The sequence below is a fragment of the Hyla sarda genome, chromosome 4 (assembly GCF_029499605.1).
Source record: "Hyla sarda isolate aHylSar1 chromosome 4, aHylSar1.hap1, whole genome shotgun sequence".
Taxonomy (NCBI): domain Eukaryota; kingdom Metazoa; phylum Chordata; class Amphibia; order Anura; family Hylidae; genus Hyla; species Hyla sarda.
The window spans coordinates 407,499,212-407,520,497 of record NC_079192.1 but is presented as its reverse complement, the minus strand read 5'-3'; the positions used below and the strand labels follow the sequence as shown (position 1 = coordinate 407,520,497).

The following is a 21,286-nucleotide window of genomic DNA, read 5'->3' as shown; positions in this document are numbered from 1 at the left end:
TATTTGTTTTTCGAGCATGCAGGGCAGCATTTCACTGTTGGACCCAGGCAGTACAATGTTTTGGGTCGGCCTTGGCTGTATATATCACTGGTTATTCAGACACTGGTGTTAGCTAGTAGTGATGAGAATTGAGTTGTAATTGAATTTGCATAGTGCGCTTGCGCAATTTTATCTTTCACCTAAAAGAAGAGAGGGATCACTGTCCTCTCCTGGAAGTGCCGATATTCCCATATTCGCTAATATTCGCCAAAAAACGAACAAAAAAACAACTATTTGTCATAACGAATATATATCATTATATTCAAAATATTCACAAAATTGCGAAGTGCCGATATTCGCGGTAAAAATTTGCATTTCGAATATTCGCACTCAACACTATTAGCTAGTTAGAATATAGACCCAAAATCATGCACAGAAAACTCAACCTTTGTGTGCTCAAAGTACTAATAAAAGTAATAAGGGCCGTCAGCAGCAAATCATAACAGCAAATAATAACAACAAATAGGTAAATGATAATGGAGATTTGTATTAAAGGAGTTCTCCAACTGAAATCTTTTATCCCCCTCTGTGCCCGGGCTGTAAAACTATACATAATAAACTTTCACTTACCTGCCTACGATCCCCCGTTGTTCCGATATCGCCGTCCCGGTCTCTTCCACTTCCCGCGGGTCGGTAACTTCACTCTGCGCTCAGCCTATAAGCGGCCGCGACGGGACATTACTGCGGCTGCTGATAGGCTGAGCGTAGAGTGAAGTCACCGACCCGCAGGAAGTGGAAGAGACCGGGACGGAGAACGGGACGGCGATATCGGAACAACGGGGGATCGTAGGCAGGTAAGTGAAAGTTTATTATGTATAGTTTTACAGCCCGGGCACAGCGGGGGTTAAAAGTTTTAGCTTAGAGAACTCCTTTAACATAATCAAAATTAAAACAGCTATATATGAAACTGTCCTTGAATAGAGTTAAAGGGGTACTCCGGTGGAAAACTTTTTTGTTTTTGTTTTGTTTTTGTTTCTTTTATCAACTGGTGCCAGAAAGTTAAACAGATTTGTAAATTACTTCTATTAAAAAATCTAAAACCTTCCAGTACTTATTAGCTGCTGAATACTACAGAGGAAATTATTTTCTTTTTGGAACACAGAGCTCTCTGCTGACATCACGAGCACAGTGCTCTCTGCTGACATCTCTGTCCATTTTAGGAACTGTCCAGAGCAGCACGTTTTCTATGGGGATTTTCTCCTACTCTGGACAGTTCTTAAAATGGACAGAGGTGTCAGCAGAGAGCACTGTGCTCGTAATGTCAGCAGAGAGCTCTGTGTTCCAAAAAAAAAAAGAAGTTCCTCTGTAGTATTAAGCAGCTAATAAGTACTGGAAGGATTAAGATTTTTTTAATAGAAGTAATTAACAAATCTATTTAACTTTCTGGCACAAGTTGATTCATAAAAAAAAAAAAAAAGTTTTCCCCCGGAGTACCCCTTTAATCTGAAGAAGCCAACCTCTCTCTAAATGGAAGTTGCTACATTACAGAATTTAGCTGAGTACCGAATTTGTAACCCCAGATGATCAGTTGTTATTGCTGGAGGAAACGTCTTCTAGACAGGCAGCTTGTCACGATTCGGCTAGCTGGTTGTGGATCCTCTGTGTCAGCGAGGGATTGGCGTGGACCGTGCAGGTGGACCAGTTCTAAGAGGCTACTGGTTTTCACCAGAGCCCGCCGCAAAGCGGGATGGTCTTGCTGCGGCGGTAGCAACCAGGTCGTATCCACCGGCAACGGCTCAACCTCGCTGACTGCTGAGAAGGCGTGGGACAGAAGGACTAGGCAGAGGCAAGGTCAGACGTAGCAGAAGGTCGGGGCAGGCGGCAAGGTTCGTAGTCAAGATGGATAGCAGGAGATCAGGTAACACTGGCTTTGGACAACACTAAACACTTTCACTTGCACAAGGCAACAAGATCCGGCAAGGAAGTGCAGGGGAAGTGAGGTAATATAGCCAGGGAGCAGGTGGAAGCTAATTAAGCTAATTGGGCCAGGCACCAATCATTGGTGCACTGGCCCTTTAAGTCTCAGAGAGCTGGCGCGTGCGCGCCCTAGAGAGCGGAGCCGCGCGCGCCAGCACATGACAGCCGGGGACCGGGACGGGTAAGTGACTTGGGATGCGATTTGCGAGCGGGCGCGTTTCGCTATGCAAATCGCATCCCCGCCGGCAATGTCAGTGCAGCGCTCCCGGTCAGCGGGTCTGACCGGGGCGCTGCAGGGAGAGAGACGCCGTGAGCGCTCCGGGGAGGAGCAGGGACCCGGAGCGCTCGGCGTAACACAGCTGCTGCATTAGGCCATATCAAGGGTCATTGTAGCAGGAACCTTCACAATCATCTCATGCTTCTCCGGATTATAACATCGGATCGAGAGGAATCAGCGAAGCAGGAGACCAGAAATCTACTTAAATAGTTTTTAATGAAACAAAAAAAACGTATAGGGCAGCTGCTGCATAAGTGGACAGGTCTCCCCTCCTCAGGCCCCACTAGTAAGTACCCAGGGGCTTGCAATTTAGAGTTATTCATAGGGCAGTGATATAAACCCAGTGGACCTTAGATCAGGTGATGTTTCAGACACTACTTTCAACTTGTGTCCCTAGGGCAATGGTCTCAAACTGTGGCCCTCCAGATGTTGCAAAACTTCAACTCCCAGCATGCCCGGACAGCCAACGGCTGTCCGGGCATGCTGGGAGTTGAAGTTTTGCAAAAGGGAAGGAAGCCTTGATTTACCTTTCATGATCAGTGTGGATCCTCTGGAGGAGGCAGAAAGGTGTTTGGCTGTCCAGTTATGCTGGGAGTTGAAGTTTTGCAAAAGGGAAGGAAGCCTTGATTTACCTTTCATGATCAGTGTGGATCCTCTGGAGGAGGCAGAAAGGTGTTTGGCTGTCCAGGCATGCTGGGAGTTGAAGTTTTGCAAAAGGGAAGGAAGCCTTGATTTACCTTTCATGATCAGTGTGGATCCTCTGGAGGAGTCAGACAGGTGTTTGGTTGTCTGGGCATGCTGGGAGTTGAAGTTTTGCAAAAGCCTTGATTTACTTTTTATGATCAGTGTGGATCCTCTGGAGGAGGCAGACAGGTGTTTGGCTGTGCGGTCATTCTGGGAGTTGAAGTTTTGCAAAAGGGAAGGAAGCCTTGATTTACCTTTCATGATCAGTGTGGATCCTCTGGAGGAGGCAGAAAGGTGTTTGGCTGTCCAGGCATGCTGGGAGTTGAAGTTTTGCAAAAGGGAAGGAAGCCTTGATTTACCTTTCATGATCAGTGTGGATCCTCTGGAGGAGGCAGAAAGGTGTTTGGCTGTCCAGGCATGCTGGGAGTTGAAGTTTTGGAAAAGGGAAGGAAGCCTTGATTTACCTTTCATGATCAGTGTGGATCCTCTGGAGGAGTCAGACAGGTGTTTGGTTGTCTGGGCATGCTGGGAGTTGAAGTTTTGCAAAAGCCTTGATTTACTTTTTATGATCAGTGTGGATCCTCTGGAGGAGGCAGACAGGTGTTTGGCTGTGCGGGCATGCTGGGAGTTGAAGTTTTGCAAAAGGGAAGGAAGCCTTGATTTACCTTTCATGATCAGTGTGGATCCTCTGGAGGAGTCAGACAGGTGTTTGGTTGTCTGGGCATGCTGGGAGTTGAAGTTTTGCAAAAGCCTTGATTTACTTTTTATGATCAGTGTGGATCCTCTGGAGGAGGCAGACAGGTGTTTGGCTGTCCAGGCATGCTGGGAGTTGAAGTTTTGCAACATCTGGAGGGCCAAAGTTTGAGACCACTGCCCAAAGGCACAGATACAGTAGTGGAAATGTGTGGAGGGGCCACAGCCACCATTTTCTGTTGTAGATGCTCTGAGTGGGCTGAAGGACCTTCAGGGGTGTTTATAGAGTGTAGTTCCATAAATGCTCACTAAGGGTACGGTCCCACATAGCGTATATGCCGCGTATTTCACGCTACGCAAAATCCACTGCGTATTCTCCTGTCAGCAAACACACAGGGATCCCAGCAGCAGCCCTGTGCATTCAGTGAGGTTTGGAGGCAGGGCAGCGCGCCGCCGTGACTGTAACATGTGGGCCGCCTCCAAACCTCACTGAACATCTATGGCTGCTGCTGGTAGCTGTGTGTCAGCTACCAGAGGAATAGTGCACAGTGGATTTTGCTCCATGGGACCATACCCTTACTTTTCACACAACTGGTTCACTGTTCACTGGCTGTTGTTAGTCTCAATCTGTTTCTACTAACATAGAGATTGAGCAGAAAGTGGGGGCAGGACTATCATTACAGGCTCAATGCAGTGTACATAGAGCTGCCTCTGCTACCAGACATAGAAATTCTGCCCTCCTGTCTCTGCTACCAGACATAGGGTTGCTGCTCTCCTGCCTCTGCCATCAGTCATAGTATTGTTTCCCTCCTGCCATTAGTCATAGGATTGCTGCTATCAGCCATAGGGTTTATGGTCTCCTGCTACGACCCATAGGATTGCTGCTCTCCTCCCTCTGACATCAGCCATATAATTGATGCTCTTCTGGCCCTGCCATTAGACATAAGGTTGCTGCTCTTCTGTCATCATCCAAGGGATTGCTGCTCTGCTCAGTGTGTATCTTCTAGCTGCTCGTGCGTGTGAGTAAGTAAGGCCTCTTTCACATGGCTATCGGGCTCTGCTATTTGGAGCTCCGTCTGCAACTCCGCCAAAACGACGCAAGTTTAGCAGAGTAAAAAATAGTGCATACACTTTTATTTCTCCGCTAAACTCAGGTAAAATACCAGATCCCCGACGGACCCCATTCAAGTCTATGGGATCTGTCGGGACCCGGTGGTGACCCGGTGGAGTCAGTTGTGCGACCCATTTTGGGGGCTGTTCAGTGCAAAAAGAGCAAAAGTCCAGTCCTGTCTTTCATTTTTTTTTGTCCTTTACTGAAGTGTATGCACTGACTGGTGTCTGGTAGCGCTCACTACAGTACAGGCTAAACACTTTGATTCCTCAAGGTCTGAATGAAATTTTAGAACAAGTATATCAATAGGGACACTGAGGGGAATTTATCATTGTATATAGAGGTTTTTGTTTTTTTTGGTGTATTTTTTAACGAAAAAATTGGCACAAGAGTTTTTTTGCGCATTTATTTTGCGCAAAATCTGATAGAATTTTTCATGGCCATGTCTACGGTTAAGTTTACCATAGAGCACTTTCTACTGTAGAATCGAATTATACACCACCTCGGAGGACACGTACCAAAGTGTCTATTTTGGGACAATAAGGACTGCTACTCCCATCATGGAGAGACTCTGCCCATAATGGGAGTTGTAGTCCAGGGGCTGAGGTGCAGATCGCAGCAGATCATTATCCAGAGACCCGCTGCGATCTGTATTTATTAACTGTAAAAGCTGGCGGTACATGCGGCTACACTGCGCTGCCGCCAGCTCCTGTATACACTGTCATAATTCATCATCCCCGCCGCCGGAACACGGGAGCTCTGATTGGTGAATAGCTATTAACCAATCAGAGCTCCCATCTCCCGGTGGGGATTATGAATTATAAGAACTGTATATAGGAGCCGACGGCCAGCGCAGTGTAGCCGCATGTGCCGCCGGCTTGTATAGATAATAAATGCGGATCACAGTGGATCTCCAGAGAATGATCTGCTGCGATCTGCCCCTGGACTACTACTCCTATCATGGGACAGAGTCTGTAGTTGTAGTATCGCAGCGCTGCTGAGGGATGGCAATTGCACATCCCCTGGCTGTGGGACTTTATAGGACTACTACTCCCATCATGGACAGACTGTGCCCATGATGAGAGTTGTAGTCCAGGGGCTGAGGTGCAGATCGCACTTGGTCATTCTGCAGAGACCCTGCGATCCACATTTGAGTTAACAAGCCGGCGGTACATGCGTCTACATCGCGCTGCCCGCGGCTTCTATATACACTGTCATAATTCATAATCCCCACCGCCGGGAGAGGGGAGCTCTGATTGGTCAATAGTTGTTCACCAATCAGAGCTCCTGTGTTCCGGCAGCGGGAATTATGAATTATGACAGTGTATATAGGAGCCGACGGCAGCGCAGTGTACACGCATGTACCACCGGCTTTTTAACTTAAATGCGGATCGCAGCAGATCATTCTCTGGAGATCTGCTGCGATCCCCATTTATTAATTATACAAGTCTGCAGTACATGCGGCTCCACTGCGCTGCCGCTGGGTTCTATATACACTGTCATAATTCATAATCGCCGTCGCCGGAACACAGAAGTTCTGATTGGTGAACAATTATTGACCAATCAGAGCTCCCCTGTCCCGGCGGGGATTATGAATTATGACAGTGTATATAGAAGCCGGCGGCAGCGCAGTGTAGCCGCATGTACCGCCGGCTTGTTAACTTAAATGCGGATCGCAGTGGGTCTCTGCAGAATTACCCGGTGCGATCTGCACCTCAGCCCATGGACTACAACTCCCATCATGGGCAGAGTCTGTCCATGATGGAAGTAGTAGTCCTGAAAGTCCCGCAGCCGGGGGATGTGCAAGTGCCATCCCTCAGCAGTGCTGCAGTACTACAACTACTCCCATCATGGGACAGACTCTGTCCCATGATAGGAGTAGTAGTCCAAGGGCAGAGGGGCAGATCTCTGTTCACATTATGGAGTCACCCTGGTTGGGAACACACTGCTCTGTTCCCATTATGCGTTTTGCATAATGGGAAAAGAGCAGTGTGTTCCCAACCAGGGTGACTCCAGCTGTTGCTTAACTACAGCCCCCATGATGGGAGTTGTAGTTTAAAAACAATTGGAGGCTCCCTGTTTAGGAACATGCTGCATTATGTTGCATCATGCATCCCAGGGGAGAGGGCAAAAAATGTACTAACCCATATTTCTTGTTTTTCTTTTCTTCTCATTTCAGATACGTGAATGCGGACTACGTCAGATTCGGTGGACTGCGAAAATGACCAGCGGTTTTTCTTATTTCAATAAAATGCTTAACGAGGGCTGTGGGGAGTGTTTTTTTTAAATAACTTTTTTTTTTCAGTGTCGTTTTTTTATAATTGAATTTTCAGGGTTAGTAGTGGAAGCCGTCTTATAGACGGAATCCATTACTAAGCCGGGGCTTAGCGTTAGCCCAAAAATCAGCTAGCGCTAACCTCCAATTATTACCCCAGTACCCACCACCACAGGGGTGCCGGGAAGAGCCGGTACCAACAGGCCCGGAGCGTAAAAAATGGTGCTCCTGGGCCTAGTCGGTAACAGGCTGGTGTTATTTAGGCTGGGGAGGGCCAGTAACAATGGTTCTTGCCCACCCTGGTAACGTCAGGCTGTTGCTGCTTGGTTGGTATCTGGCTGATACCGAAAATAGGGACCCTATGCATTTTTTTTTATTTTTTATAAATAAATCAATTTCAAAAAAGTGTGTGGTTCCCTCATTTTTTCAGTATCAGCCAGATACCAACCAAGCAGCAACAGCCTGACGTTACCAGGGTGGGCGAGGACAATTGTTACTGGCCCTCCCCAGTATAAATAACACCAGCCTGTTAACCCCTAGGCCCAGGAGCGCCATTTTTGACGCTCTGGGCCTGTTGGAACCGGCTCTTCCCAGAACCCCTGTGGCGGTGGGTACCGGAGTAATAATTGGGGGTTAGCACTAGCTGTTTTGGAGGCCAACTCTAAGCCCCAGCTTAGTAATGGATTCTGTCTGCAAGACGCCTTCCACTACTAAGCCTGAAAAATCAATTATAAAAAACATGACACATTAAAAAAAAGTTTTATTTAAAAAAAACACTCCCCCACAGCCCTCGTTAACCCTTTTATTGACATTTAAAAAAAACGCTGTTCATCGTCGCAATCCACCAAATCTGACATAGTCCTCCGCATTCACGAATCTAAATTTCGAAGAAAAAAAAACCTAAAAGTTTAGTAAATTTTTCTGTTTCCACACACAAGCAAAAACTCACCTGCAAGAAAAACTGACACAACGCAGGAAAAAGCTGGGACAGTTTTACTGGCGTTTTTGCTGATGGACAAAAAACCTCAATGGAATCCTGGCCTCAAAGCAATAGAACAAAATCCCTACATCCACTTTTCCTGTGAGGTAGAGAAGGAGTGTACGGTAGAGTGAGGGGGGGCATTTCTATTTTTGCGCAAGATTTATCAAAGGACGTGCACAACCTTAGTAAATTCTGAACAAGTGTGTAAATTAGATGAGCAGTGTAAAGGGGTAGAACTGTGTCTACAATAGACAAATAATGATAAATCTCCCCCAATGAGTCTAAGTATTAGTGTTGGCTACTGTCTCTCCTTATTTAGCCTATCTGGGTTCCTGGAAGACTGGGTAAGAAAGGGGGTGTGTCCTCCGAAACGTCATAAGTGTCTGGCAACCACTCACATGTCTACCCCTTCGTGAGAGGAAGGAACGTCAGCAACAGGATGCCCGAGAAAGGGTGAAGCTACTCTGGCTGCTGAGGACTGTTCAGAGTGTCTGGTGAGCACTATGGATGATGTTTTATTTTTGTATTCATTAATTAATTATACTACGGAGATCTTTTGATCTATTTTTGTACTATGAATATGAAGCACTAAAGAAAGAGCAATAAGAAATCTTCCAGTACTTATGGTTGCTGTATGCTTCACAGGAAGTTCATTTCTTTTTGAATTTCCTTTCTATCTGACCACAGTGTTCTCTGCTGAGTGAGTGATGTCACTACAAAGGGCAATTGGTCTCACATGGGTCTGTGGATAAAAATATAAAAGGGTATGGATTTTAAAAAGCAAGGAGGAAAAAACAAAATCACTAAAATAAAATTGGCCTGTTCCTTAAAGGGGTATTCCAGCCCTAGACATCTTATCCCCTTACCAAAGGATAGGGGATAAGATGTCTGATCGCGGGGGTCCCGCCGCTGGGGACCCCCACAATCTTGGCTGCAGCACTCCGCTGTCATCACTGCACAGAGCAAACTCGCTTTGTGCGTAATGATGGGCGATACAGAGGCCGGAGCATCGTGACGTCACGGCTCCGCCCGCTCGTGACGTTCCGCCCCCTCAATACAATCTATGCTCTTCTTTCTATCCTAAAAATATATTCACTGGTACTTCTGCCTGATGGAGAGAATCGCCCAGGATCAAGCAAATAACAGTATCATGATATCAAGACCAATCTACTATGATGATCAAGTTGTAGTATCGCAAGTTTGAAGCTGGAGATTAAAAGCAGGAAGATCAACATATTGGACTATTTTATTACATTTCTGGACTTCCTTGTGGAAATTGTCCTTAAAGGGAACCAATCATTAGATTTTACCCTATATTGCTATAGCTTGGCAAAGCGTTATATAGGGTAAAATCTTTATCTTCACCATCCCAGGGGGAATGAGGATATGAGGATTGATGGGCCGCGTCATCGCTCTGCTCACTGAACAGACAGAGCAGAGCGACGACGCGGCCCGTCAATGAAACAGAGGGGGTGTTGCTGCCGGCCGAAGAACGAGAGTAGGTGAGAGAAACTCCCCACCCAGAGGACTACTTACGGCCTTGGCGGTGACTAGTTTAAGTTCATATCCTCACCATCCCTGGGGGCAAGAACGTCCCCCGGGGATGGTGAGGATAAAGATTTAACCCTATATAACGCTTGCCAAGCATTATATAGGATAAAATCTGATAATTGGTTCCCTTTAAGTAAGCTTTCCTTTGGGAGAGCTGACTTGGCCTTTCAAGTTCTTATTTCCTCTAGATAATATACCACTACGAAGAAATATGACAAAAAGAGGGGAACTGCCAGGCAAGTTATTAATGGGCCACTCTTGAAGGTGAAAAAGTGGGCCACCCAGCATGTCAAATTAAAAACCTATTAGAAAACTTATTTAAATAACAATACTTTTTACTTAGACTAACTACCAACCCTCCCAAAAAATATACACGGAATACAAAATCTATTAAAAAGAATCATGTTTTATTAATGCAAAAAAATGAAATTCAAATAGAAGTGGGAAACATAGAAACAAGTACAGTGTAGTCTGAAGTGCAAGAAAGAAAAATCTACTTGTGTAACTCCACATACTGTGCACTCCAAGTAGAACAAAGATACAAAAGAAAAGAATAGTAAACAGGGGCGGACTGACCGTCTGGTCCTTTCGGCCGTGGTCCTAAGGTCCCGTCGGGAAAAGGGCCCGCTGTTCGCCGCCTGTCATATAAAATAAAATAATTTTTTTTTTTTTTTTTTAAATATCCGGGCCCGGCACAGGGAAAGGGCCCGGAGCTGTTACAGTTATTCCGCTCCCAGACAGCCACTGTAGCGGTGGCCCTTTAAGAGAACCGCACTGGCTGCCTTGGAGCGGCGCTTAGGTCACGTGGACTTCACGTCCGGCAGTGCCGGAGTTTACTACTGCTGCCACCAAAGACCAGTCCTTGTCCTTTGTGTACCGAGCCCCACTTGTCATCAGTGTACAGGAGTCCTGCTTGTCATCAGTGTACGGGAGTCCTGCTTGTCCTCAGTGTAAGGAGCCCCGCTAGCCCTCAATGTAAAGAGCCCTGCTTGTTGTCAGTGTATGGAGCCCACTCAGTGTACAGAGCCCTGCTTGTCCTCAGTGTACAGAGCCCTGCTTGTCCTCAGTGTACAGAGCCCTGCTTGTCCTCAGTGTACAGAGCCCCGCTTGTCCTCAGTGTACAGAGCCCCGCTTGTCCTCAGTGTACAGAGCCCCGCTTGTCCTCAGTGTACAGAGCCCTGCTTGTCCTCAGTGTACAGAGCCCTGCTTGTCCTCAGTGTACAGAGCCCTGCTTGTCCTCAGTGTAAAGAGCCCCGCTTGTCATCAGTGTACAGAGCCCTGCTTGTCCTCAATGTAAAGAGCCCTGCTTGTTGTCAGTGTACGGAGCCCTGCTTGTCCTCAATGTAAAGAGCCCTGCTTGTTGTCAGTGTATAGAGCCCTGCTTGTCCTCAATGTACAGAGCCCTGCTTATCCTCAGCGTACAGAGCCCTGCTTGTCCTCAGTGTATAGAACCCTGCTTGTCCTCAGTGTACAGAGCCCTGCTTGTCCTCAGTGCACAGAGCCCTGCTTGTCTTCAGTGTACAGAGCCCTGCTTATCCTCAGTGTACAGAGCTCCGCTTGTCCTCAGTGTACAGAGCCCCGCTTGTCCTCAGTGTACAGAGCCCTGCTTGTCCTCAGTGTACAGAGCCCTGCTTGTCCTCAGTGTACAGAGCCCTGCTTGTCCTCAGTGTACAGAGCCCTGCTTGTCCTCAGTGCACCGAGCCCTGCTTGTCCTCAATGTACAGAGCCCTGCTTGTCCTCAGTGTACAGAGCCCTGCTTGTCCTCAGTGTACAGAGCCCGAGTGGTCCTCAATGTACAGAGCCCTGCTTGTCCTCAGTGTACAGAGCCCTGCTTGTCCTCAGTGTACAGAGCCCTGCTTGTCCTCAGTGTACAGAGCCATGCTTGTCCTAAGTGTACAGAGACCGGGTGGTCCTCAATGTACAGAGCCCTGCTTGTATTCAGTGTACAGAGCCCGGGTGGTCCTCAATGTACAGAGCCCTTCTTGTCCTGAGTGTACAGAGCCCAGCTTGTCCTCAGTGCACAGAGCCCTGCTTGTCCTCAATGTACAGAGCCCCGTTTGTCCTCAGTGTACAGAGCCCTCCTTGTCCTCAGTGTACAGAGCCCTGCTTGTCCTCAGTATACAGAGCCCGGGTGGTCCTCAGTGTACAGAGCCCTGCTTTTCCTCAGTGTACAGAGCCCTGCTTGTCCTCAGTGTACAGAGCCCTGCTTGTCCTCAGTGTAAAGAGCCCTGCTTGTCCTCAGTGTACAGAGCCTGGGTGGTCCTCAGTGTACATAGCCCTGCTTCTCCTCAGTGTACAGAGCCCTGCTTGTCCTCAGTGTACAGAGCCCGGGTGGTCCTCAGTGTACAGAGCCCTGCTTGTCCTCAGTGTACAGAGCCCTGCTTGTCCTCAGTGTAAAGAACCCTGCTTGTCATCAGTGTACGGAGCCCTGCTTGTCCTCAATGTAAAGAGCCCTGCTTGTTGTCAGTGTACGGAGCCCTGCTTGTCCTCAATGTAAAGAGCCCTGCTTGTTGTCAGTGTATAGAGCCCTGCTTGTCCTCAGTGTACAGAGCCCTGCTTGTCCTCAGCGTACAGAGCCCTGCTTGTCCTCAGTGTATAGAACCCTGCTTGTCCTCAGTGTACAGAGCCCTGCTTGTCCTCAGTGCACAGAGCCCTGCTTGTCTTCAGTGTACAGAGCCCTGCTTATCCTCAGTGTACAGAGCTCCGCTTGTCCTCAGTGTACAGAGCCCCGCTTGTCCTCAGTGTACAGAGCCCTGCTTGTCCTCAGTGTACAGAGCCCTGCTTGTCCTCAGTGTACAGAGCCCTGCTTGTCCTCAATGTACAGAGCCCTGCTTGTCCTCAGTGCACCGAGCCCTGCTTGTCCTCAATGTACAGAGCCCTGCTTGTCCTCAGTGTACAGAGCCCGAGTGGTCCTCAATGTGCAGAGCCCTGCTTGTCCTCAGTGTACAGAGCCCTGCTTTTCCTCAGTGTACAGAGCCCTGCTTGTCCTCAGTGTACAGAGCCCTGCTTGTCCTCAGTGTACAGAGCCCTGCTTGTCCTAAGTGTACAGAGACCGTGTGGTCCTCAATGTACAGAGCCCTGCTTGTATTCAGTGTACAGAGCCCGGGTGGTCCTCAATGTACAGAGCCCTTCTTGTCCTGAGTGTACAGAGCCCTGCTTGTCCTCAATGTACAGAGCCCCGTTAGTCCTCATTGTACAGAGCCCTGCTTGTCCTCAGTGTACAGAGCCCTGCTTGTCCTCAGTATACAGAGCCCGGGTGGTCCTCAGTGTACAGAGCCCTGCTTTTCCTCAGTGTACAGAGCCCGGGTGGTCCTCAGTGTACATAGCCCTGCTTCTCCTCAGTGTACAGAGCCCTGCTTGTCCACAGTGTACAGAGCCCTGCTTGTCCTCAGTGTACAGAGCCCTGCTTGTCCTCAGTGTAAAGAGCCCCGCTTGTCATCAGTGTACGGAGCCCTGCTTGTCCTCAATGTAAAGAGCCCTGCTTGTTGTCAGTGTACGGAGCCCTGCTTGTCCTCAATGTAAAGAACCCTGCTTGTTGTCAGTGTATAGAGCCCTGCTTGTCCTCAGTGTACAGAGCCCTGCTTGTCCTCAACGTACAGAACCCTGCTTGTCCTCAGTGTATAGAACCCTGCTTGTCCTCAGTGTACAGAGCCCTGCTTGTCCTCAGTGCACAGAGCCCTGCTTGTCTTCAGTGTACAGAGCCCTGCTTATCCTCAGTGTACAGAGCTCCGCTTGTCCTCAGTGTACAGAGCCCCGCTTGTCCTCAGTGTACAGAGCCCTGCTTGTCCTCAGTGTACAGAGCCCTGCTTGTCCTCAGTGTACAGAGCCCTGCTTGTCCTCAATGTAGAGAGCCCTGCTTGTCCTCAGTGCACCGAGCCCTGCTTGTCCTCAATGTACAGAGCCCTGCTTGTCCTCAGTGTACAGAGCCCTGCTTGTCCTCAGTGTACAGAGCCCGAGTGGTCCTCAATGTACAGAGCCCTGCTTGTCCTCAGTGTACAGAGCCCTGCTTTTCCTCAGTGTACAGAGCCCTGCTTGTCCTCAGTGTACAGAGCCCTGCTTGTCCTCAGTGTACAGAGCCCTGCTTGTCCTAAGTGTACAGAGACCGGGTGGTCCTCAATGTACAGAGCCCTGCTTGTATTCAGTGTACAGAGCCCGGGTGGTCCTCAATGTACAGAGCCCTTCTTGTCCTGAGTGTACAGAGCCCAGCTTGTCCTCAGTGCACAGAGCCCTGCTTGTCCTCAATGTACAGAGCCCCGTTTGTCCTCAGTGTACAGAGCCCTGCTTGTCCTCAGTGTACAGAGCCCTGCTTGTCCTCAGTATACAGAGCCCGGGTGGTCCTCAGTGTACAGAGCCCTGCTTGTCCTCAGTGTAAGGAGCCCTGCTTGTCCTCAGTGTACAGAGCCCGGGTGGTCCTCAGTGAACATAGCCCTGCTTCTCCTCAGTGTACAGAGCCCTGCTTGTCCTCAGTGTACAGAGCCCTGCTTGTCCTCAGTGTACAGAGCCCTGCTTGTCCTCAGTGTACAGAGCCCTGCTTGTCCTCAGTATACAGAGCCCGGGTGGTCCTCAGTGTACAGAGCCCTGCTTTTCCTCAGTGTACAGAGCCCTGCTTGTCCTCAGTGTAAAGAGCCCTGCTTGTCCTCAGTGTACAGAGCCCGGGTGGTCCTCAGTGTACATAGCCCTGCTTCTCCTCAGTGTACAGAGCCCTGCTTGTCCTCAGTGTACAGAGCCCTGCTTGTCCTCAGTGTACAGAGCCCTGCTTGTCCTCAGTGTACAGAGCCCTGCTTGTCCTCAGTGTACAGAGCCCTGCTTGTCCTCAGTGTACAGAGCCTGGGTGGTCCTCAATGTACAGAGCCCTGCTTGTCCTCGGTGAACAGAGCCCTCCCGAAGCCCCCCCCCCCCCCTCCCTCCCATCTCTCATCCGGCTTTCTCAGTCGGCATCTGCATGGACCCAAAAACAGGCTAGCCTGGCCAGGTGGGTTGCTTATGAATTGTATAATTGTATGTATCTTCTACGTGCCTTTCACCGCTCCCTATATGATGGTACAGTCTGAGATATAAGTTATATGTGAAATATAACTTATATCTCTAACTGTGCCGTCATGTAGGGGGAGGTGAAAGGCAGGTAGAAGATGGAGTATGCTTCCCAGCAGCACAGAGTATTTCTGGCAGGAACTTTACTGAAGCAGACAGTCTGACTCACTGCAGTTCCCTCCAGAATTACTCTGTGCTGCTGTGCTATTTCTGTAATAAATCTAAGAGGCCTCAGCCTCACCCACGCAGGGGGCAAAAAAGGTAAAGTGTGTGGCTTATAAATGGACTAGTTGCTATTTTTGACCTGCCTTTCACTGCTCATTATATGATGTCACAGTCAGAGATATGAGTTATATACAGTATCTGACTGTGCCATCATGTAGTGAGCAGTGAAAGGCAGATACTCAGGTGGAAAACTTTTTTTTTTTTAAATCAACTGGTGCCAGAAAGATAAACAGATATGTAAATTACTTCTATTAAAATATTATAATCCTTCCAGTACTTATTAGCGGCTGTATACTACAGAACAAATTCTTTTCTATTTGGGATTTATTTTCTGTCACGACCACAGTGCTCCCTGCTGATACCTCAGTCCATTTTAGGAACTGTTCAGAGCAGGAGAAAATCCCCATAGCAAACATATGCTGCTCTGGACATTTCCCAAAATGGACAGAGGTGTCAGCAGAGAGCACGGTGGTTGTGACAGAAAAGAAATCCCAAATAGAAGAGAATTTCCTCTGTAGAATACAGCAGCTAATAGGTACTGGAAGGATTAAGAATTTTTATAGCCTCAAGCTCACTGCACCCCCTATTCCTTTCTATGGCAAATATTCATATACATACTGGGTGGGAATAGGGGTGGGAAAGGGGCAGGGCAGAGGTGGGGCAAGGGGTGGAGTCTTGCTGGGGGCCCTTGCTTTATTTGGTCCAGGGGCCCTGAGTGGTGTCAGTCCGCCCCTGATAGTAAATATACTATATAAAAGTATAATCTGCAAGTAAGTATTGCACAACCCAGAACATGTTATACTAATCCCAATATATGTTTCGCACACTGCTTTATTCAGAAGACATAATTTCTGCTTGCATGGATGATTTAGTTTCTTATGCACCAGCTGCACTAGGTCCCAGCAATTCCTGTGACTCCTTTACATCATATTCACACCCTAGTGGTTCTGGTGTCCAGCTGACTTTGCTTCCACCCTACAGTGGCAACCCAAGGCCGCAATCATGGGAGTACAGCCGGTACCCCAGTAAAGTGCACGGGCCCCCCAGGGTGCCCAGAGCCCTATGGCTGCACCCTGCTGGTAACTCCCATGCTAGGAACCATGGTGGCATGGTTCCTGCCGTGGGGTAACCGGACCCCTCAACTGTGGGCCCCATCGCACCCCCTGCAACCAGGCCAGCAGGTGAAGAGGAGACCGCCAGGGGATCTGGGATACCTGTCCTGAATCCCTGAGTGGCCGCAACTTTCAACCCTGAGTGTGCGTTTAAGATGCACAGAGTGTTGAACATGCGCCGCAATGGCTCTCCTGACAGAACGAAGAGAACAATGCCAATGTTCATTTATTAAATAACTGCCCAAGATGTCCACCTTCTGAAAAGTCCAGCATGAAGGTTGTTTTTGGTAAGACCATCTAGGTGAGAAGGTATTTCCCAAAAATTTTCTAAGAAAGCTCTATTACTGTACCGTCCAATGAGTGTGGACCCACTGCACCACAAGTGCCAGCTACGGCCAGGCAGAATGGGGCAAATTGACACTAAAGACAGCGCACCATGACCATGCTTCAGTCGCTGTTGTTAGCTTTTTGCACTTATATTGGACATATAAGCAATAGTAGCCTCCCCCCCCCCTCCAAAAAAAAACAACAAAAAATGTTATATATATCTGCAACATTTTTGAATTACATAAAAAATATATATATAATTACTATAGTCGGCTCATTTAAGAAGGTATAGCTATGTATCACTGAATTATTTCATTAGCAAGATAACACATTTTATTAAGTAAGATTGGTGCAAGGATTTTTCATTAGTTTTTAAAAATGTACCTTTTATAGGTAGTTTTACCAGCAATAAGGACGACGAACACAGATCGCTTTTTTAGTAGGTACAATGATATTTTATTCTACGTGCAACAGCTTTTAAAACATAAGTATGGAATAATTTACATTTACATGACCCTATCCAAATTATTTTGATCAAATCTTACAATGGGCAGACGCTCCTCATAAACAAACTGTCCGGCGCCACTATAATAAAAGAAAAATGACACTGACCATGCGTGCGTCTCCCTTAAGAATAGGTGGCCACTGCACATGTGTGAGCAGTGCTTGTTGGTAAACAGAAGTCCCAGTAGTGTAGTCGCAGAGGCTGGAGAAGTGGCCGTGATTGGTTAAAAGAGATGAAGAGGAGTAAAGGCTGCTCAGTCAATCACTGCTGAGCAGATGCCAGCAGGATGAATATTCCTATTCATTACATGGGCTGGGGAGAATCTGTGCACAGGATGGGCGGCAAAACTATCGAACACTGCTGCGAGTGTGACACGTTGACCACAAGATGGCCGCTGCTACAAGAATAACCAACCAGAGTCGACACTCACTACTCAAAGAACTTTTTGACTTCCAGTTTGACCGAATGTGAAGCAGAAGCCATCTTTGCATTCAAGATGGTTAATGTGAGTAAATGACAATGTTCTCTAACTTTAGGGATTAGAGTTAAATGAAAAAAAAAAATTTCAATCCTGGACAACACTTTTAAAATAAGTTTAACATAAAAACTTTTTCTAATGATAAATTTCATTTAACTTCTAATCCTCAACCAGCTATCTACATAGCATCCACCAGTTACCTGATAAACACCAAACACAGCATGAAGGGGCTCGGTGAAGGTGGTGGTGAAGGTGTGTAAGTGTCTGATGGGGTCACACAGCTCATAAAAGGACAGCCGCCCGGCCTCATAATCCAGACAGATCCTGAATCTATTACTGGGGATATTGTGAGGTAACTGGATCTCTTTCCTGTCATGTATCACTAAATACGTATTATTGCACCTCCTCAAACCCCAGGACTTGTTATTATATCCAATACATGACTGATCTCCCCTCCTGTCTATACTGGGATAACACATCCCCACCCTCCATCTCCCAGATCTACCAATCTCCGCATCCCAGTAATGTCGTCCTGAGGAGAATCTCCGGCTGCTCATCACCTGAGGATAATTCTGGAATCTCTCTGCTGTTTCTGGACGCTTCTGCTTCTCTTCTGTCCCGGTTGCAGTTTTCAGGTCGTCTGATATAAGGAGATTGTTCTGAGCCGTGTTTACATCCAGTAATATGTCTGCAGGACCCTCCCCATAGATCCTTATACCTGATATTACGTCACATAATGTGCGGAATGTGTCCGAGATCTCAGTCACATCCAGATCATCTACATCACGGAGCTGTTTATCATGTCCCCCTGTGTCCTCATCCCCTCCCCCCTCCTCAGGATCACACAAGTCACCTGTGTCTGGTTCCTGTAAGACAGTCAGTGGATCCGCCATGTTACACAGCTCCTCAATGTGTCTCATCTTCGTGGACAGCTCGTCCTTCTTTATTTCCAGCTGATGGATCAGAGCAGACAGTGACAGTGACTCTTCCTTCTCCTGCCTGGAGATCTCACTCAGGACCTTCTTCTCCAGGTCGTCCAGCCGTCTCCTCATGTCTATAAACAGGGCAGTGACTCTCTCCGCTTCTCCAGATGATTTCTCTTGAGCTTTTCTCCTGCGTTCCTCCAGACTCCGGACTCTTTCCTCAGTCTCCTCTCTCTTTGTGATCAGTTTCTGGAGAACATTTCTCAGTTTCTTCTTCTTCTTCTCAGAGGCCTCATCCATCATCTCCACCTGGTGTCCCCGATGTTCTCCAAACAAACTGCAGGACACACAGATACAAGCAGCGTCCTCAGCGCAGAAATACTTTAATAATTCTTTATGGACAGAACATTTCCTCTTCTCCAGAGAAGTTCCGGGCTCAGATAAGACGTGTTCTGGTGACTTGTTGTGAGTTCTCAGATGTTTATCACACAGAGAAGCCTCACAGTGCAGACAGGACTTCACAGCAGGGACAGGAGAGTCCACACAGTAAGTGCAGAAGATCCCGGAGATCTCCTCTTGTTCTGGATGAGTAACCAGGAAACGTTCTGCTACATTATGGAGATATAAGTTCCTCATCAGTGTCGGCCGCTCCTGAAACTCTTCTCTACATTCAGGACAGGAATAAAGTCCAGACTGGTCCTGTGTATCCAGCACACGATCAATACAGACCCGGCAGAAGTTGTGTCCACATCTCAGCATTACAGGATCCTTAAATACAGATAAACAGATGGAGCAGAGCAGCTCGTCTCTCAGATCAGCAGACGCCATGGCTGACACAGGAAGGAAGAAACGAAACTCAACTTGTCTGACTCCAGATAACCAGCAGAGTAGTAGTCACACCTATTCCCTTAACCCCTTTATTCCTTTAATGACACAGTGATTCTTTGTTGTTGCTTTTCATTACTGTATTCTGAAAACAATATCATTTTTCTATTAATGTTATAAGATAAGTTATATTTCTTACTGACATTATATATATAAAGTTTTTAATGTTTTACTACTTTTTTTTTTACAGTAAAAAGCACTTTTTTGTGTCGTAAACGATAGCCAATGTAGAAAAAACATGGGCACTGACCATTAAAACGTAGCCTTTATTCTTCCATACAAAAAAATGCTCATGGACAGGGAAACAGAAAACAACTCCTGAGACCAGAGGAAGGGGGTTTTATTGCAAAACAGTCTGTCGCTCAGTGGCGTACCAAGGGGGGAGCGGGGGGGGGGCGGCCCGCCCGCGGGTTCCACTCACAAGGGGGGTGCCATGACGGAGCCACTCCCCCCCCATCCACATGCTTTTTCCACCCGGCACAGGAAGTGCAGTGGCATAGCGGCTGGGGTGCGGACAGCACAAGGCAACACCATGCCGCTCAGCGCTCCCCCTGGTCTTCAGCTGTGGTGACACCATGCCCCCCCCCGGTCTTCTGCTGCACCCAGCTGCATCCGCGCTGCCAGTGGCGTAGTGACTGGGGTGCCCCACCCGTCTTCAGCTGCGCTCGCTCCCACCCCATTACCTCTGCGGCACCTCTGACCCCCGTTTGCAGCTGCGCTGGGGGACGGCCCGGGTCTGATGAGGGACGTCGTGCAAGTGACATCCCTCCGCAGACCCGCGCAGGAGGATGTCAGTGACGTCACTCGTCAGGCCGCTGCCGGAGAGAAGAACCACTGCCAGGTAAGTCTGTGAGTGAGTGTGTGTGTGTCTATGTGTGTGTGTCTATGTGTGTGTGTGTCTGTGTGTGTGTCGGGGGGGGGGGTGCTATGCTTCCTAATGTGGGGAAACTGCTACCTAGTGTGGGAAAACTATGCTACCTAATGTGGAAAACTATGCTACCTAATGCGGGGAAACTATGCTACCTAATGTGGGAAAACTGCTACCTAATATGGGAAAACTATGCTAAATAAAGTAGGGAATCTGCTACCTAATGGGGGGAACCTGCTACCTAATGTGGGGAAACTTCTACCTAATGTGGGGGAACTGCTGCCTACCTAATGCCCCCTCCCCCCCGGCACTAGCATCCTAATCATCCACCAGCAACACTCCCCCCCAGCCCAGCAGTAGCACCTTCATCAGCAGATCCTGTTGGTGGATGATGAGGGTGCTACTGCCAGGAGGATGATCCTGCCGATGGATGATGGGGGTGCTACTGCCATGGGGGGGCAGTAGCACCCTCATCATCTACCAGCAACACCTCCCCCCAGCAGTTGCACCCCCATCATCCATCAGCAACACCACCAATCCCCCCCCCTCCCATGGTGATAGCATCAGCTAACGGATGATGAGGGGTGCTACTGCTGTTGTGGTATTTAGAGGGTGCACTGTATGGCAAGGTTATATTCAGAGGGCGCAGTGTGTGGTAGTTTATTCAGAGGGTACAGTGTGGGGTAGTATTATATTCAGAGAGCGCAGTGTATAGTAGTATTGTATTTAGATGGTATGGTGTGTGGCAGGTTTATATTCAGAGAGTGCAGTGTGTGTTGGTATTATTTTCAGAATGTACAGTGTGTGGTAGTATTATATTCAGAATGTACAGTGTGTCACAGTATTATATTCAGAGGGTACAGTGTATCATAGTATTATATTCATAGGGTACGGTGTGTGACAGTATTATATTTAGAGGGTACAGTGTTTGACTATTATATGTAGAGGGTACAGTATGTGGTAGTATTATATTCAGAATGTACAGTATGTCATAGTATTCAGAGGGTACAGTGTGTCATAGTATCATATTCAGTGGGTACAGTGTGTGGTAGTATTATATTCAGAATGTACGGTGTGTGATAGTATTATATTTAGTGGGTACAGTGTGTGATTGTGTTATATTCAGTGGGTATGGTGTGTGACAGTATTATATTTAGAGGGTACAGTATGTGGCAGATTTATATTGAGAAGGTACAGTATGTGGCAGATTTATATTCAGAGGGTACAGTTTGTGGAAGGTTTATATTCAAAGAATGCAGTATATAGTAGTATATTTAGAGGATACAGTGTCTGGCAGGTTTATAATAATAATAATTGTTTTCATATAGAGGATCAGAATCCGCTGACATAGTGAGGAGCCATCTGGGCGTCACATTCTGCAGAGAGAATATTTAGCTGGACCA

General features: G+C 47.8%; 1 protein-coding gene across 1 annotated transcript; it reads right to left on the bottom strand.

The window, feature by feature from the left end:
- Positions 1-16,676: 16,676 nt before the first annotated feature.
- On the bottom strand, positions 16,677-19,100 carry LOC130267581 (E3 ubiquitin-protein ligase TRIM39-like). The gene has a single exon (XM_056517585.1). The coding sequence runs from the start codon at positions 18,956-18,958 to the stop codon at positions 17,360-17,362; it is 1,599 nt and encodes a 532-aa protein (XP_056373560.1). The 5' UTR covers positions 18,959-19,100; the 3' UTR covers positions 16,677-17,359.
- Positions 19,101-21,286: the final 2,186 nt, after the last annotated feature.